This window comes from Mustela nigripes, chromosome 7, assembly GCF_022355385.1.
Source record: "Mustela nigripes isolate SB6536 chromosome 7, MUSNIG.SB6536, whole genome shotgun sequence".
Classification (NCBI taxonomy): Eukaryota; Metazoa; Chordata; class Mammalia; order Carnivora; family Mustelidae; genus Mustela; species Mustela nigripes.
The window spans coordinates 125,799,593-125,818,773 of record NC_081563.1 but is presented as its reverse complement, the minus strand read 5'-3'; the positions used below and the strand labels follow the sequence as shown (position 1 = coordinate 125,818,773).

The 19,181-nt window shown below is 47.1% G+C and overlaps 2 protein-coding genes across 2 annotated transcripts in view; both read right to left on the bottom strand.

The window, feature by feature from the left end:
- Window positions 1–1,954: 1,954 nt before the first annotated feature.
- Window positions 1,955–4,285, bottom strand: DBNDD2 (dysbindin domain containing 2). The gene is made up of 3 exons (XM_059407092.1): window positions 4,147–4,285; window positions 3,815–3,952; window positions 1,955–2,620 (listed from the first exon to the last, which is right to left on the bottom strand). The coding sequence occupies exons 1-3, from the start codon at window positions 4,283–4,285 to the stop codon at window positions 2,415–2,417; spliced, it is 483 nt and encodes a 160-aa protein (XP_059263075.1). The 3' UTR covers window positions 1,955–2,414.
- Window positions 4,204–19,181, bottom strand: part of SYS1 (SYS1 golgi trafficking protein) — a 33,148-nt gene continuing 18,170 nt past the window's right edge. The window contains exon 3 of the mRNA XM_059407091.1: window positions 4,204–4,293. Within this exon, the coding sequence (XP_059263074.1) occupies window positions 4,287–4,293 (7 nt within the window). The 3' untranslated portion in view covers window positions 4,204–4,286. The remainder of the gene's footprint in view (window positions 4,294–19,181) is intronic.

Sequence of the window (19,181 nt, the reverse complement as noted above, 5' to 3'; positions counted from 1 at the left end):
TATTTTCTCAAGGGCAATGCCCCATGACTCCTCTTAATAGGTTATTAATTCCTTCCTCGCACTGGTCAGAGTTGCAGTTTTGCACTTGGACCCCCACTAGACTCGACTCCCATAAAAGCGGCACTTTCTTTTTTCCACTCTACATTCCTCACTCTGTGTCTTACAGATGTTTAACATTGACATTTAATTTAATAAATATTTATAGAATGAATGTCATTTATTTTTTATAGCCTGCCTCAACCCAGTCAAGCTGATCATTACCATTTATCTCTCGCACGGGAGTCCTATGTTAGGTGTCTATCCTGAGCCTGTCCTCTTCCAGCGTATTCCCTACACCGTGGCCAGAATTACCTTTATAACAAGCCAATGCAACCACCTGTAGTCCTTCATTAGTTCCCATAAAGTTCAGATTCATTAACGTGGCCTCTAACATGTCAAGTGCCAGTTACCTATCCAAAGACTATTGTCCTCTTGTTCCTTAGAAACATAACCCTGATTTTTATCAAGACAGCAGCATGCTCTACTAAAGGCCCATCCCGACCTCTCCAGTAGCCACGGTGCTTCTGAGAGGTTTGAAAGGTAGTCAGAAATCAGATGCACTGACTCAAAAAGCTTATTGTCTTTCCAAAGGCCAGAATTTTCTTTCTTCCAGGTAATGTTGTGTCCCTGTGTCTATAAAACATCTGTGAGACGTTGTTCCCATTAGCAAGCTCTGGTCAGTGGGATGAAAGTGGACGCCACTGGTTAGAACTTCCAAGGACGCGTCCTGAAGCGGAAATCGACAGCAGGTTGTGCTTTGCCCATCCCCAGTTTCTCTCCCACTTTCTCCCGGTTTCAAGGACACGATGGGCAAAGCTTCAAGAGCTACCTCAGACGGGAGCCGCCGTCAAAGGGAATTCGAGCCCTGTGGCTGGGACGGCTGAGCAAAAAGAGCCAAAAAGGACGTTGGAGCAGCCACACAGCCCTGCACTTTGGACTTCTTTATTTTTTTTAAGATTTTATTTACTTATTTGACAGACAGAGATCACAAGTAGGTAGAGAGGCAGGCAGAGAGAGAGAGAGAGGAGGAAGCAGGCTCCCCGCTGAGCAGAGTCCGATGTGGGGCTCGATCCCAGGACCCTGGGATCATGACCTGAGCTGAAGGCAGAGTCTTTAACCCACTGAGCCACGCAGGCACCCCTGGACTTCTTTAATGTGAGGAAATAAAGTAAGCCTCTTAAACCTTTTACTAGCAGCCAAATTGAAACTTGATATAGGCTTCCAAGTATTTCACGAGTAACCTTGGTCAGTGTCCCCTCTCTCACCTACCTCTTGTCCCCAGTTGCAACAGGGCAGCCCTGCTGAACGTCTCTCAGTTCCTCAGAGCTATTTCTCTCCATTTACCGTCTACCCAGGCTGCTCTTTCTGCTGGGATTACAGCCCCCACTTGGCAAACTCCTACTCAACCTCTGGATCTCAGCTTAAAAATCAGCTCTTCGGGGGCCAGATGAGCTATCTTCTGATACCAGAGTTGTTCTTCATCATGCTACTGATTACCCCGTGAACCGTGGCGTTTACTTGGTTTTCTCCGCCAGAGAGAGAGTCAGGTCCTGAAGGCAGAGGTGCAGACTGTCTTGTTCAGAACTGTTTTCCAGGGGCGCCTGGGTGGCTCTGTGGGTTAAAGCCTCTGCCTTCAGCTCAGGTCATGACCCCAGGGTCCTGGGATCAAGCCCCACGTCAGGCTCTCTGCTCAGCAGGGAGCCTGCCTCCCCCTCCTCTCTGCCTGCCTCTGCCTACTTGTGATCTCTCTCTCTGTTGAATAAATGAATAAAATCTGAAAAAAAAAAAAAAAAAAACTATTTTCCAAATGCCCGGCACATGTATTCAAGACCTATTTCCTGAAGAGCTGGAGGGATGGTGTTGGTTAGACAGAGTGGGTCTGAGATCTCTGTAACATGACACATGAAGGGGAACGGTTGGTGGATTCTTTTTTATTATTTATACTGTGCCCTTTTCCCAAACAGGATGTGGGGGAGCAGGACAGCTGGAGTACCACTACTCAGGGCATGCTAAGGAGCTCACGGCCACTTAGAGACACTGGTTTAGGAGACACTATCAGAAGATGGCAGGATAGTGTGGGGAGGGACGGGTGCTAGGGAGAGCAGTAGCATCTTGTCCTGCCTCATGTCCCATCTCCTCGCCTGTAAGCCCTACCTCAGGGGGAAGCCAAAAACTGGTGGGAGGGTTGTAGCAGGAAAGGTTAGCAGGGAAGCAGGACAGTTAATTCCCAGAGAGGTGCGTTATCCCGCTGTCCTTGCCTCCCCCTGGTGCCGACTGCAAGTAAAGAGTCTGGTCTTCTCCGAAGGGCTCTGGCTGGGCCTACGGTCTCCTGTGGAGAAGAGCCGGCTCGGTCAGTCTGTAGATGGAGCCCACCGCTAGCTGCAAGCTCCAGGCTCTGCCCCTCCATCAGCCCCATCCTCTTCCTCATCAGACTGTGCCAAGGGCGTGTCCGCCCCGCCGTCACTGGGATTTGGGCTGTGCAGGTGGGTGGAGTCGTCAGAAGATGACGAGGACGTGCGGGATGCAGTCCTGTCAGGCGTCGGCATTGGAAGGCTCAACTCCTCTGGGTGCTCATCCAGCCCTGCCCAGAAAGAAGCGATGGTCAGGGCCACAGACAGGGCTTCAGGGCACTCTCGGAGATGGTCTGGCCAGGAGAGGCTGAAGCCCAGAGAAGGGCAGGGGAGTGACCAGCCACTGAGCCAGTCCACAAAGAGCCAGGTCTCTGGACTCCCAGTTCCTTCTACTTCACTACACCATGTCTAGGCCCTAGAGTCAGGTCGATCAATCCGAGTTCAAGCTCTACCGATGTCACCTACTTGCTACCCAGGGGCTATGAGCAAGTCATTCTCCCCCTGAAAGACTGAATCTTCTCTAAGAATGTGATAGGCACCTATATTCCAGAAGAGTTTTGAGGATAAAACGAAGAATGAGTATAGAATATCTGGCTTGCAATAGGCCATCTACAAGGAGCAGCAGTTTAAATAAGAGAATATCTATCTTACTGGCTCAAAAGATGGTCTTCGGACTGACACAACCATGGTCTGAACCCAGCCTTTCCACTTTCTGGCTGTATGACAATGTCTGAGTCTAATTTCCTCCTTTATAAAATCGGGATAATACCACCTGCCCTAATAGGACATTGTAAGGGTTGAGCTAATGGACCATTGTATTAGCAACCTAAAAAAAAAAAAAAAAGTGCTCAGTAAATACTCATAAAAGAGGACTAAGATGGCTTAAGTTAGCTAATATAAAAATTTATATTTTATATTATTTTAATTACATTAATTAATCAGATTAATTTCACAAACGCAAAATTAACAAAGCCTAAATGGGGCTGGGGCATTCCCAGAAATTTTAGATTGGAAATCTGTCACGCAGTTCTCCTCGGGATCAACTTCCCTAAAATCAAAACAGACAGCTGTTTCACTGGTAGAAACATACATTTTGGGGCACCTGGGTGGCTCAGTGGGTTAAAGCCTCTGCCTTCGGCTCAGGTCATGATCCCAGGGTCCTGGGATCGAGCCCCACATCCAGCTCTCTGTTCAGCGGGGAGCCTGCTTACCTTCCTCTCTCTCTCCCTGCCTCTCTGCCTATTTGTGATCTCTGTCTGTCAAATAAATAAATAAAATCTTAAAAAAAAAAAAAAAAAGAAAGAAACACACATTCCCAGCCCCTACGAGTACACTTCCCCAGCCCTGCCTTGCAGCCTCACTCCAGAGCCTGCCACCCGGTTCTGGCTAACTGGAGCCCAAGTCCTCAAAGCCAAAGGCCATACCAGACGTCTGGGAGGCTGGTGGAGGGTCCTCACAAGGCAAGAACACATCTGCTCCATCCTGGTCTCCAAGGTCAATAAGTTCTACCTGCTCCAGGGCATCCACGTTCACTTCCATGGAGGAGATACTACCTATGGGGGCTGCAGATCAAGAAGGGGACAAGTCAGGAGGAGGCAGGCCAGAACCCCTCCAATGGTCAAGGATATATGTCAGGTCCAGAGACAGGAGTCTCGAGGGCCGGAAAAACAAAGGGAGGAGGTTCCCAGGATTCAGGACCTATGAGACCTATCCCCCCACCCCACCCCAGTCCCTCTCCCCAGGACTCAGAGCTTACGTCTCTGTGACTCGAGATGCAGGTGGGACAGGGGGAAGACAAACTCTGTCTCCGGCTGTAAAATTTCCTCAAAGAATTTCTGCCGCTCCCGAAGGCGGAGCTGCTGGCGCTCCAGGGCTGCCCGAGGATTTGGGTCCATGTCAGCTCCTGGAAGGTGGAAGAGCACATTCAGCTACGAAGTTGAGCAGGAACACAACGGGAGCCTGGGCTCGGGGAACCTCTCTGCAACCAGCATCCCGGCGTGGCAGCCTGGACGCCACCGCACTTGGCCACCTCCTTCCCTCCCTTGAAAGAAAGTCTGTTACTACAAACTTCGAGTCTCAGAGAGAGGCAGGGCTGAGCCTGGCCCCACAAAGGGGATGCTGGTTCCAGGCACGGCAGAAGAAGCTCCTCTGTATTCAGGGAACGGGGCCAACAGCCAAGTCTCACTATCATGACCTTGTGAGAGGGGTTGGAAGGATTGGTCCAGCCTCAAAGAGGGAGGCACTTCCAACACACCCAGCCTCCCCTCAGAAGGCCATGGAAGACAGTCAGATGGGGATCTCAGGGTGCTCAAGTGTTGCAACTCTGGTTCATGCCCAGCCTTCCAAACCCACAGACTAAAGCAGCCCCTCTCCCGCCCACACCCCATCACCACCATCCCCTCCAAACCCTGCTCTGAAGTCACAGACCTGACTTCCAGACTCAGCTCTGCCCCTAAGGAAATCATCTTTCCAGCCTCAGTCTTCCCATCCGAAAATGACTTACTAGTGCTACCTGCCTCAAACACAACCCAGCAGTTGCTGGAGCAGGTGCTCTGTAAAATGTAAAGCCCGGACACTGTGCTCTTCCGAGCCGGCCCCCCACCCCCATCTCTTTCTTCTCCCTACTCCCCAGCCCTTTATTTGAGCACCTCTCTCCCCTGACACATCTCAGGCTTCTATCCCCATTAGTCAGTGAGTAGCAATTGGAAGGGCGGGTCCTGGGTCCAATTTAGACCAGGCCCCCTGGGGACCCCGGGGGTCTCTCTTGCGGAGAGCTTTCCAGAACACCAGAGCTCTGGGCCAGCCCAGGCCCTATACATCCACTTGCATTCACTCCATCTCCTTCCGGCGGCGCGCTCTGAGCCCATCACCGGAGGCAAGGGAGCATCTGGCTTGAGGACCAACTCGTCATCCTCTTTAGCCTGCCTCCCTCGATTCCTGGGACTCCCGAGTCGGAGACCCCGGCCCGCGCCACAAGGCGCTGCTGCGGACGGCGAGGGATTCAAACCCAACTGGGCCAGTCAGGGCCAAAGGCAGTGTGCTGAGACCGGGTGGCCGCCGGCTGGCAGCGCGGGGGAGGGAGGCGCTGACGCCGATTCCTGGGAAAGGCTCTCCGAGCTGCCGCCCAGGTCACAGCGCTAAAAATACCCGGGGCCCCTGGGGCCGTCTGCTCCAGCGGCCCGGCGGGGGAGGAAGAGGACGAGGGTGGGGGCACCCACGGGCCGGGGGTGCCAGGACGCCCCCTCTCCCCCTCCCCCTAACCCCATCCATCTCCCGAGACCTGAGGGGCTGTCCCCAGGAGGTAGCAGAGCCAGGGCCGGGGAGAGGAAGGGAGTTGTTTACGCGACGAAAGGCGCTGGAAGAAGGGAGCCCGGTGAGCCCCACAAATGCAGAGCGCCCTGCCATTCTCCGCCCCACCCGCCCTGGAGTCCACGGGAGCGAGAAAATTCCCTAAAAAGGGCCGGGGCGCCCCCGCGGCCGGGGGAGGAGGCAGCCGAGGGCTCCCGGGCGTTCGGCTAGTGAGGCCGGCCCCCGGCCCTGGTCCGCCCGCCGCCTCTGCGCACCCGCCGCCGAGCCCCTACCTGCAGCGCCCCGCGCCCCCGCTGCTTCGGTCGCTCGGCTCCGGCCAGACGGCGGCGGGGGCGTGGGAGCGAGCCGCGCCGGCCGGGGTGGGGCTGCGCCGCCGGGGCTCCCGCGGGACGGCGGGGCCCTGGGAGCCGGGAACGAGGAAGCGGCGGGCGGCGGAAGTGGGGGAGGGGCGGCGGCGGGCACCCGCGCTCGCCTCCCTCCCGGCGGCCTCGGGGAGCCCCCTCGGGCGCGGCCGCTCGCACTTCCAGGCCCGGCGAAAAGTTCCCGGCGCGCATCGTTGCCCCGCAGCTGGCCGCGCGCGTCCGCACTCCGCCCGCTGCCGGGGCGCTCGGCTCCGCACGCTCAGATCCACTTGCTGCACCGCGCTCAGCCGCGCAGCCCCGCCGTGGGGATACGCGCTGGTTCTCGACCCACGCGCACTTGCTGCTCGCGACTCCCGGGCAGCCCCGCGACAAAGCACCCGCACCCGCACCTTGGGCGAGAAGGCGCGGCGGGGAAGGGGACCCGCTGGAGCGGGGAGGGCACTGACCCGGTGCCGCCCATCAGGGCAGGTGCGCCGCGGCGGAGGGCCCGCCTGACCCTGGGACTCACCCGGCAGCCCCGGATTCTGGCTCCGGGACCGCACCGAACCGCCGCCCAGCCTTCCAGCGCGCTGGGCGGGGTGGGCGCCCGGACGGGGCGGGTCAGGGCTGCAGGGGTGGGCCGCCGCGCCGCACCCCGAGACGCCGGCGTGGAGCCAAGTCCTCCAGGGCGCGAACAGGGGCGCAGCGCGTCCAGGGTGGCGGGGGTGGAGGGGCGAGGTGCTGACTGCGGGCCGACAGAGGAAACTCTTACCCGCCTCTCCGCGCCTCCTGCTCAAACCTGGGCCATAAGTGTCTAATCTGGCAGCTACTGTACTGAGATTCTGTGCCCATTCTTCTCCTCCTCCCTCCCACCCATCCACTTGTGCTCACAACTCCAGAAGCCGCGGGGGAACAGGACGGGGTCGGGGGTTTCTGTCGGGAATACCTCTTCCATGGGGTCATTCGTTCATTCACTCAACAAGCATCCGCGAGCAAGCCAGAATTCCTCCTTAGCACCTCCCTGTCCTGTGCTAAATACTCCTCCATTCCTTGTCGATTCTCTGCCCTAAATAACTTTTCAATCCACCATTCCTCGCCGACTCCACTACCCTCTCTCCCTTGGTTCCTCCGGTAGCCTTGGATCTGGGTTTCCCGTACTCGCTCTGGCCCTGCTACATTCCATCCCTCTCCCCTCCCCTCTCCTCCCCACAACACACAGCAGTCAGTCACCATTTCAAAACCAAGTCTGCGTTCAAAACCCCCCCCCCCCCCCCCGCTTAAATCCCTCCATTGTTAGAATAGAAATCTAAGTGCTGATATCTGAGCCGAGTCTTCAAGAAATGAGTTCAACAAGCAGAGAAAGGGGGGGGGGGGGATGGGAATGTGCAAAGGGATGGAGCCATGACACATGCGGGCTTCCCTGTCAGAGGACCAGCCCTGTACAAATAGCCAAAGCACTGCTTCTTCTATTGTTAGTGGGATCTCAAAACAACCCTGTGAGAGAAATACAGCAAGCAAAAAGCAAAAAGTTACAAGCAAAATGTTTAGTTTGTGGGAGGCAAGTGGTTAAGAGCACGGGTGTGGTAGTCTGACCCTCCAGGGTTGCAAACCTAGCTCTGCATCTAGCCAGCTGTGTAAACACTTAATTTCTCTGTTCCTTGATTTCCTTACTTATTAGGTAGGAATAATTAATCCCCACCACTTATGAGATAATTCATATAAAATGCTTAGTACAGGATGTGGGTACTTTGGAGATGCTCAATAAACATTAGGTGTTTCGATTGTAATGGGTTCTGAGAAAGGGAGGAAAGTGTTTTCTTCCGTGAATTTCTGAAATTATAGGAAGTACACCCTAATAGTACTTCTACAGAGTTTGTTGAATATCTGTTGCTATTATAAGTGCTTTGTATATATTAACTTTTAATTGTCTTAACAGTTTTGTGAGGTAAATACTATTATGATCTCCATTTGACAGATCCAGAAACTGACAGACGGAGAGGTGAAGGGACTTGTCCAAGCCATACAGCAAATAAGTGATGGAATTCAAATCCACATAGGCTGCTTCCAGAGGCTGTGCTTGTAACCACTGCTCCCAGTCTGTTCCCCTTCTGTCCTGTTGCAATTTTCATCTCCCAAGAAATGTTTTAGTCAGTGGGATTCTTATTCCTCATTAATGGATGAAGTAGATTCTTGGTCCCACTTCCTAGCACAGAGGAATGAGGCCAGCTCAGTAGTATGGTGGGTGAGAGCTCAGCTCCCAAAGCCACTTCCTCTCCCCGTTCCGGGCTTATCCCTAGGAACAGAACTCCAAGGATTATTTTGACCTGTCTTCAAGATGGTGACAGATTTGGAACCTCCATCCCTTCTCTTTGTCTGATAGTTGCCACATGAAGGGGTAGAAAGAGAAAAGCATCGAAGCTAGAGATAATTCAGGGGGCTAAGCTGGAAGGGCATCAGGCAAGAGAAAGACCCAGGTAGCAGCCTCCAGAGCAGATGGCAAAGGAAGTGGAGGGAGCCATGGAAAAGTAGATGGCTGAGACTCTGGCTTCCATCCAGGATGCAGAAAGCTGGGAAGTGCATCATTGCCACACTAATCACAATTTTAAAAAAATTGTTAGGTAGTCTATAAAATTACAACTTTCGTCAAACCCATCAGAGAGCTGAGGCTGCAGAGCAACCAATTAACCTGAATTCCAAAGAAGGACAGGAGCCTCCAAGAAGAAATGGGACGCAGGCACTGGCCCACTTGTGAGGTGGGAGGAAGACGGGGCCTCCATGCAGAAGGGTAAGGAAAGTTCATTTCCTTATGTAGATCCAGGTTTTGCTCTGGTATCACATTTTTTCTGCCTCCAGAAAGATCTACATAAAGAAGTAAAGATCTCTGGAAATGAACAGAATAAAGGTAAATAGAAGAGACAGTTTTCTGTTTTTAATCACGTTGTAAGACAACTGACTATCTAAAGACAACCGACTATCTAAAGACAACTGACTATCTAAAGTGGCCACACACTACTCTTTTGTGTGAGAAGTCACGGGGATGGAAAGTGTAGCACTGGGAATATAGTCAATAACTTTGTGTGGTGACAGATGGTAAGTACATTTATTGTGGTGAGCATTTTGTAATGTATATAATTGTTGAATGACTATGTTGTACATCTGAAACTAATGTAAAATTGTATATCACCACACTTCAATTTTAACAAGTAGCAATAGGTTGTGGATAGATAGCATACACTAAAGTAAAATGTATAACAATAACAATAAAAATGATGGGATAAGGAACTGGAAATAGACTGTTGAAGGGCCCTCTGCTATGTAAGAAGTGGTAATAACATTATTTGAATATTGACTTTGATTAATTGAAGATATATAGTAAATGCAAGGGCAACCACTAAAATTTTTTTTAAAGTATAAATAACAGGCCAATATGGAGACAAAGTGGGATAATAAAAATATGGCGAGGCATTCTCCCTGAGCCTTTTTTTTTTTTTAAGATTTTGTTTATTTATTTGACAGACAGAGATCACTAGTAGGCAAAGAGGCAAGCAGAGAGAGAGGGGGAAACAGGCTCCTTGCTGAGCAGGGAGCCCAATGCGGGGCTCCATCCCAGGACCCTGGGATCATGACCTGAGCCGAAGGCAGAGGCTTTAACCCACTGAGCCACCCAGGCACCCCTCCCTGAGCCTTTTTGTGTTCAATGTGTCTTACTGACTATGTCAAGATCGCAAGGATCTGACTTCTCTTTCACATGGGCCCTTGCCTAGGAAGCTGATTGTTTATAGAGCTTGAGAGATCAGATCATGTCTTTCTCAAATCAAGGCAGGCTTGCTTACTGCTTGCTATAAAAGTTCTGGGTCTGGCTCCTCAGCCAGAGTGTAAACCCACTGTGTCTGTCTTGTGCATCTGGGACCACCATATCAGTTGTCAGACTTGGGGCCAAAGGAACCAACCAATGAACACACAACTGTGCTACTGTTCATGTTGCTTGGTGTGCTATGAGTAATCAACTGTTTCGATCAAATGCAATAAGTCTTATTCTCTATTTATGGTACCCAACAGATGGATGTTTTTCCCTGAAAAAATGTAATTATTCCAAAGTAAGGAAGAACAAGAGAAAAAGTGAGGGGGAAAAAAAGATGTTAACTATAAAACAAATAGCAGGATATATGTTTTAAATCCAACTGTCAATGAAAGACAACCAGTTGAAAGACAGACTAGTAGAGTGGGAAGTAAAGCAAAAGGCAATAATGTACTGTCTATAAGAAACCCAATTAACTATATAGAAATATATGGGTTAAAAATAAGTGAATGGAGGGGTTCCTGGGTGGCTCAGTGGGCTAAAGCCTCTGCCTTCGGCTCAGGTCATGATCTCAGGGTCCTGGGATCGAGTCCCACATTGGGCTCTCCGCTCAGCGGGAAGCCTGCTTCCCCCTTTCTCTCTCTGCCTGCCTCTCTGCTTACTAGTGATCTCTGTCTGTCAAATAAATTAATTTTTAAAAAAAGTAAATGAGTGGAATGAGATATACCATACAAACAGTAATCAAAGTAAATTGGAGTGGCAGTATTAATACCAGACAAATGTAAACTTCAAAAAGACTATTACCAATGATGAAGAGGGATATTCATAACAATAAAAGATTCAATTCACCAAGAAGATTCCACTATTATAAATGTGACTACATCTAATAACAGAGTTTCAAAAATAGATGAAGTAAAAACCAATAGACCTAAAATAGAAAGAGAAAAATCTATATTTCAGTTAGAGAATTCAATACTGCTCTCTCAGTAATCAATAAAACAAGTAGGCAGGACAAAGAAAGGAGCATAATAGGAAGCCTGAACACTATCAACTGACTTGTTCCAACCGACACTTTTAGAACACTTTACCCACAACAGTAAACTTTCTTTTCAACTGCACATAAAACATTCACCAAGATCCATCATGGTTTAGGCTACAAAACAAACCTCAACACATTTAAGAGAGTTTAAATCATATAAAATGTTGATATGACTATACAAGAATTGAAATATAATTATATAACTAATAAAGATACCTGGGAAACACCCCCAATACTTGGAAGTAAAATACAACACTTCACAATAACTCATGAGTCAAAAATGAAGTCCAAAAGGAAATTAGAAAAATATCCTGAATTGAATGAAATTGAAATGCAGCAGCCAGCCACCCAAATAGCCCCCAGGACTCAGTGCCTTTTGTTAGTCATACCTTTGTGTAGTCCTCTGCTACACTGAATCAAGGTTACTCCGGGTGAGCAGTAAGAAATGATGGTGGATCCTGTCCAAAATTAGGATTAAAAAAAAACAAAAGACCACAGCTTCCATCTAGGGTGTGTGTCCTCTGTTGCTTGGATCCGTCACTCTGGGGGAAGCCAGCTACAATGTTGTCAACAGCCACGAGGAGAGGCCCACGTGGCAAGCAAGAGAAGATTCCGGCCAACATCCAGAAAGAGCAGAGTCCTGCCAGCAAACGGCATGAGTGAGCAGGGAAACAGATCCACCAGCCCTGGTAGTGCCTTGGGAGGACCGCAGTCCTGGCCAGCAGCTTGCCTGCAACCTCGTGAGAGACTGAGACTGGGGCAGAGCCATTTCAGGGAGAGCATTCCTGGATTCCTGCTGCCCAAAGCCTTTGTGATACTGAATCCTTGTATCAAACTGCTAAGGTGTAATGCCATGTGGCAATAGGGCAATAGGTATGGTGCAGAGACTTTGGTACTGGGGTAGAGCGCTGCTGTGTCAGCTCCAGAGCGCAGCAGTGGCGTTAGAACTGGCCACAGACAGAGAAGAGTGCTGTCAAAGGGCTTTGGAAAAGCTGCTGAGAGAAGCCTTTAATAAGGCCACAGCCAGGACAGACGGGAAAGTGGGTAAATGCTCCTGGAAACCGTGGGAAGAGGAAGCTCATTATGTCAGGACCCAGAGGTTAACAGACCTGAGCCTCGCAGACCCGTGCCGGCAGGAAAGAGGAGAGCAAGGAGTGTGCCCAATGAACTGGGTGATGGAGCTGCGGACATTGCCAAGCAAGGTGGTCAAGGTGCCACCTAGTTTCTTCTTGCTGCTGACAGTAAAATGCCAGCAGGGAGAAAGGAATAAAGCAGCAGTTCCCAAGTGACAGCAAGGCCACTTCCCAGGGGGGACATTGGCAATGTCTGAGACACTTCTGGTTGTCAGAATAGAAAGGCTGCTACTGACATCTAGTTGGTAGAGGCCAGAGATACTCTTAAATATCCTCTAGTGCACAAGACAGGCCCTCTCACCCCTGCCCTCCAACACAAACACTCATCCTGCCCTGAGTGTCCGCAGTGCCAAGGCAGAGAAACCCAGAGCTCAAAGGAAGCATTGTTGAATTTGAGGGAATTGGGACTTCATGCTACGAAATTCTCAGCCACTCCAAATGGCAAATGATCATAACATTAAGTGGTTTCCTAGCAAACCTCAAATCCAGGGCATTGAAAACATCCAAAACAACATGGTCCAAAAATGAAACTGAGGGGGCGCCTGGGTGGCTCAGTCTGTTAAGCATCTAAGCTTAACCTTCGGCTTAGAGCATGATCCCAGGGTCCTGGGATGGAGGCCCTCGTTGGGCTCCCTGCTCATCGGGGGAATCTGCTTCTCCCTTTCCCTCTGCCCCTCCCTTCCCTTGTGTTTTCTCTCTCCTCTCCCTCTCAAATAAATAAATCTTAAAAAAAAAAAAAATGAAACTGAGACTATGGCTACAAAATCTTGAGTTTACATCTCAGGGAGATTAAAGGCAATGCCTCAGAGTACTATTCAGTCAGATAAAAGATCGATAAAGAAATTATAGGTGTGCCTCACTAATCCTTTGACTCAAACAACAAGGGTTCTAGAAAGCTTGGGGGAGTTGTCCTTAGCCATTCCAGCAGAAGCCTAATGCAGAGAAGGGTTTATTTCAAAGAAATTGTGGGCATGGCTTTTGTCTATTAGTGTGCCCTGAATAAGATTGAGTGACCTACAAGTTCTTAAAAGGATTATAGATCGAGAAACATCTCCAGCTTGGATATATAGGGATAAAGAGAGTATAAAATAAAAACAGGATTTTTGGTCATGAACGAAACGGAGTAGATGCATTCCTCTCTATCCATCCCACTAAGTACAGCTTAAAATGCTGGTCGTTATACCTCAAACAAACATAAGAAGGCAGATCAATCAGGAAACCTAGTAGGTTTCCTTTTTGCTGGGGTCTGGAGAAGACTGCAACCTGGAAATGCCAAATAGGCACAGGTAAAAATTGTCCCCATGAAAAGCCTGTTTTCTCTTGTCAAAGGACTGAGAAAGGGGCACCCTAGCAAGACAGAAATCTTCTCACATTAAATGTCTTACTTCAGCAATACTAGAGGAAAAACCATTCCCAGCCTCGACTAACAAACAGGGGAAAACCAGACTTCAATATTTGTCCTGTAACAAAAGGTAACAGGGCAACTCCCCCACTTCACCTCTGAGTGGTGTGAGAGCTTGGAGACCAGGTGAGAGACGGCTTCATCACTGCCGAGCAGTAACAAGTACCCTTCCCCAAAAATCCCTCCCCATTTCCATGGTGTCAGAGGAGACCATGTGCAGAACCACGCTGCCATCCCCATCCAGCAATAATGAGGCAACACTCCCTTCCCCCAGTATAAAGGAGGCCAAGTGTAGAGCCTAGATGTCAATCTCTGCCCAGCCATAATGAAATAAACCTGCCCTTGCCCTACTGGGTGGTATGAGTGGGGTCACGCACCTAGCCTCAATTTTCACTCTCACCTGATGATAAAGAGTTGGTGCCCCCCGTCTCACTGGCCCAGGTCATCTGAGCCTGCTAAAACAGAAGATTTAAATGAGATCCCAGAGTCTCATAACAAAACTTCCAAAACGTCTAGGTAATAACTGAAAATAATACATCATACCTTGAACCAGGAAAATCTCAATTTGGGTAAGAAAAGACAAACAACAGATGCCAACAGATCACAGCGTTGCTGGCTTTATCTGACTCTGATTTTAAGATAGCCACTATAAAAATGCTTCAACAAACATGCCTGAAATAAATTTAAAAATTTAATAAAACTCGGGAAAAAAATAGAAGACATAAAGAAAATAGAAATCTTAGAACTGAAGAAAAAATTACTGTGCTGGGTTGAATAGCGTTCTCTAAAAATTCATGTCTATTCAGTACTACAGAACATAACCTTATTTGGAAATAGAGTCTTTGCAGAAATAATTAGGTAAAATGAGGTCATACTGGATTAGTGTGGGCACTAAATCCAATAACTCGTCTCTTCTATAGGAAGACTATGTGAAAACACAGAAAGATACCCAAAGGAGACCAACATAAGAGAGGGAGGCAAATACCAGGATGATAGGTCTGTCAGCCAAGGAACACCAGGGATTGATGGCAATCACCACAAGCTAGTTAGCCTTGGGGCAGAGTCTTCCTTAGAGCCTACAGATAGAATTAACACCTTGATTTTTGGACTCTTGGCTTCCAGTACTGTGTGAAATAACTTCTACAGTTTTAAGCTGTCAAGCCAGTTGTTACAGCAGGTAGGTCTAGGAAATTAATACAGAAACCAAATTTTAAAACAACAGCAAAACAACAAAAACCTTACTGGAGAGGCTCAGTAGAAGAATGGAGATCATGTATGAAAGGATTGGTGAATTTGAAGAGAGAACAGTAGAAATACACAATCTGAAAAAGAGAGAAAATTATATTAAGAAAGAAAGAACGAACCAACAGAGCCTGAGGAACCTGGAAGACAGTAACAAAAGATTGAACATTTCTGTCGCTGGGGTCCCAGGTGGAGAGGAAAAGGAAGTGAAGCTGGAACAACATTCAAGAAAATAATGGCTGAAAATTTCCCAAATTCAACAAAGACCTGAACCTCCAGGATCAAAAAGCTGACCGAATCTCTAACATAAACCCAAATGAATCCATGATGACACATACCATAATCAAACTTTTGAAAACCCAAGTCAAATGCTATCTTACGGAGATAGAGAAATGCTGTCTTACGGAGAGGAGAACTACAGTTCAGTTGCAGCAGGTTCTCATGACCCATGGAGGCCAGAGCAAAAGTAGCACAAGAGTTTGAAGCAGTGAAGGAAAGCACAGTCAATCCAGAGTGCTTGACAAAGACTCTCCCCTTGACCAAGCTCTACCCGGGCTCCTCTGAGCCCTCTTTTTGACCAGGCCTTAACCTTGGTCTATAAAGATTTAAACAAACACTAACATAGTTTTTAACAGCTCAAGACTTAATTCCTAGGATGACCCCAGACCCCTTAAAGTGACTGCCTGAGAAAATGCAAGACTGCCAAATGAATTCACTGTTTGTTCCCGCTAACCCCTGAAGATAGGACCCCTGTCTGCCAACAGCAAGATACACATCTCTGTGGGAGGGTAGGAGCCTAACATCAGTAGTGCCAGTTAGCAAACCTAGATGGGTTTCACATGGCCCAATATCCCCTTTCTGCTTTCTGTAAATTTTCACTTCCTTAACTCTATAGCACCTCCCTCAATCCGTCCCTATTCCCAAATTCCTTAAGATGCTGAGTCATCTCTGTACAAATCAAAGTTGACTTCAGTTCACACTGGGTTCTTTTTCCTATTACAACAGTGTATTTTTTTTCTTAAGATTTTATTTATTTGACAGACAGAGATCACAAATAAGCAGAGAGCAGGCAGGGGGTATGGGAAGCAGGCTCCCTGCTGAGGAGAGAACCTGATTCGGGTTCTCGATCCCAGGACCCTGGGATCATGACCTGAGCCAAAGAGGCTTTAACCCACTGAGCCACCCAGGCATCCCTGTCTTTCCTACTTTAAATAATTTGTTTATCTCTGACATGCTATACCCAGTGAGAAGACCTTTGAGGAATAAGAAATCAAGGCATTCTCAAATAAAGAAATATTAAGAGAATTTGCTGTCTGAAGACCTACCCTAAAAGAATGACCAAAGAGGGCCCCTGGCTGGCTCAATCCATGGAGCATGCAGCTCTTGATTTCAGGGTTGTGAGTTTAAATTACTTTAAAGAACAAAATCTTGGGGCCCCTGAGTGGCTGAGTGGGTTGAGCCTCTGCCTTAGGCTCAGGTCATGATCTCAGGGTCCTGGGATCAAGCCCTGAACTGGGCTCTCTGCTCTCTGCCTGCCTCTCTGCCTACTTGTGATCTCTGTCTGTCAAATAAATACATAAAAGCTTTAAAAAAATAAAGAATAAAATCTTAAAGAAAGAAAGAAAACACCATAGATTAAATAAAAAACGGAATCCTAAAAAATGTTTGAGTAACACAGGAAGGATGGAAAAATGGAACAGAGTAATGAAAAGCAGAGGAAACAAACAATAAAATGGCAAATGGAAGCGCTAAGACACAAATAATTATATGAACAGGAAATGGCCTAAATACATCATTTAAAAATGAGAGAGACCTGTAAAATAACATATGAAAAAATGGCCCAAATAAAAGCTATCAACAAGAAATTCACTTCAAGTATCATGACATACGTAGGTTGAAAATAAAAGGATTGAAAAAGATATGCCATACAAACAGTAATCAAAAGACTGCAGAATCTGCCATCTTAAAATCAGATAAAAGAAAATCACCAAGAAAAGAGGTTACATTACGTAATGATAACAGAGTCAAACCATGAGGAAGACAAAGCAATCCTAAATGTATAGACACCAAATTGAGTATTTTAGAGATGTGTTGAAGTCTCCAACTCTGGGAGTGGACTTGTCTGTTTCTCCTTTCGGTTCTCTCAATTTGGTGTCTATACATTTAGGATTGCTTTGTCTTCCTCATGGTTTGACTCTGTTATCATTACGTAATGTAACCTCTTTTCATTGACCCTACACTTCAGATAAGTTGTATTTTCACTTTCATTTAGTTCAAAAAATGTTAAAGATTTTATTTACTTATTTTCAGAGAGAGAGAGAGAGCACGCAGAGGGGGTTGGGGGGTGGCAGAGAGAGAGAATCTCAAGCAGACCCCTGCTGACAGCAGAGCCCTCCGTGGGGCTCGATCTCATGACCCCGAGATCATGACCTGAGCTGATATCAAGAGCTAGACACTTACCTGGATGAGCCACCCAGATGCCCTAGTTCAAAATATATTTGAGGTTTTTTTGAGATTTCTTCTGTGATTCATGTGTTATTTAGTAGTGTATTGTCTAATCTCCAAATATCTTGAACTTTTCTAGCTATGATTATTGGTCTTTAATTTAATGCCATTGTGGTTTGAGAACATACTTTGTATGATTTCTATTCTTTTAGATCTGTTAAGATGTGTTTTAGGGGCCCAGAATGTGGTCTGTTATGAATGTTCCATATGAGATTGAGAAGAATGTGTATTCTGCTGTTTAGTGGATGAAATATTCTATAAATGCCAGTTAGATCAGGTTCACTGACGGTGATGTTCAACTCTATACTTACTGATTTTCTGCACATTTGATTTATATATATTGAAAGAAAGGTGTTGAAGTTTCCAACTATAATGGTGGATTTGTCTATTTCTCCTTGGAGTTCTACCAGTTTTTGCCTCACATATTTTGACACTCTATTGTTAGGGGCATACATATTAAAGATTATTGTGTCTTCTTGGATTATGGACTCCTTTATTATTTAATGATCCTCTTTATCCCAGATAAAGTTTCTGGTTCTGAAGTCTGCTTTACCTGAAGTTGATATAGCTACTCCAGCTTTCCTTTGATTAATGTTAGGATGGTATGTCTTTTTCTATCCCTTTATTTTTAAACTATCTTTGGCTTTATATTTAAAGTGGGGTTCTTTTAGACAACATATAATTAGGTCTTGGTTTTTTGTCCACTCTGACAGTTCCAGTCTCTTAATTAGAATATATTCAGGCCATTCACACTTAAAGTGAATATTGATAGAACTGCCATAACATTGATCATGTTTATAACTATTTGTTGTACTTGTTCTTTATTTTTTAAAAGGCTTTATTTAATTATTTGACAGAGAGAGACAGCGAGAGAGGGAACACAAGCAGGGGGAGTGGGAGAAGCAGTCTCCCCACTGAGCAGGGAGCCTGACTTGGGGCTTGATCCCAGGAGCCTGGGATCATAACCTGAGCCAAAGGTAGACACCCAATGACTGAGCCACCCAGGCACCATATTTCCTTTTCTTTCTTCCCCTGTTTTTCTGCTTTATTTTATTTTGAGCACTTTATGTGATTCTATTTTTCTCGCCTTTCTTAGCCTATCAATTACACTTCTTTTAAAAAAAAATTCAGTCATTTCCCTACAGTCTATAATATATATTTACAACTATTTTAAGTCTACTCTCAAGTAACACTATACCAGTTCAAGGGTAGTACAGGTACTGTATAAAGGACCCAGAACGGCTTTTTAATTTTTATTTATTTATTTTTTTAAAGGGTGTTATTTATTTATTTGACAGACAGAGATCACAAGTAGGCAGAGAGGCAGGCAGAGAGAGATGGGGAAGCAGGCCCCCTGCTGAGCAGAGAACCTGATGTGGGCTCGATTCCAGGACCCCAGGATCATGGACCCGAACCGAAGGCAGAGGCTTAACCCACTGAGCCACCCAGGTGCCCCTAGAATGGCTTTTTTAAAAACACAACCTGGGGCACCTGGGTGGCTCAGTCAGTTGAGCATCTGACTCTTGGTTTCAGCTCAGGTCATGATCTCGCGGTGGAGAAATCAAGCCCTGTGTCGGGCTCTACACTCAGTGCACAGTCTGCTTCAGATTCTCTCTCTCTTTCCCCCTCATGCTCTCTCTCTCTCAAATAAATTAATTAATTTAAAAAACATAACCCAACAATACCAAGTTCTGCCCAGGATGTGCAGCAAGTAGACCTGTCCCACACTGCTGGCAGGAATATTAAAAAAAAAAATGACTACTTTGGAAAGCTGTTTGGTAGTTTCTTATTAAGTTAAACATACAATTACCATCTGATCCAGTAGTCCCACTCCTAGGTATTTACTCAAGTGAAATAAAACTTATATTCCCACAAAAACCTGCACACAAGTGCTTTTGGTAACCTTATTCAAAACCGTAAAACACAGTTCAGATGTAATTCCATGATTAGGAAACATACAGTAGCGTACTCACTTCAGTAGTGAAATATTACTCAGCAGTGAAAACAAACTACTGCCTGCT

Coding starts and splice junctions, on each gene's coding strand:
- DBNDD2 (XM_059407092.1), bottom strand. CDS start 4,285: ATGGACCCAAATCCTCGGGCAGCCCTGGAGCGCCAGCAGCTCCGCCTT. Junction 3,953..4,146: donor GCATCTCGAGTCACAGAGAC/GTAAGCTCTGAG, acceptor CTTGATCTGCAG/CCCCCATAGGTAGTATCTCC. Junction 2,621..3,814: donor ACCAGCCTCCCAGACGTCTG/GTATGGCCTTTG, acceptor CTTTCTGGGCAG/GGCTGGATGAGCACCCAGAG.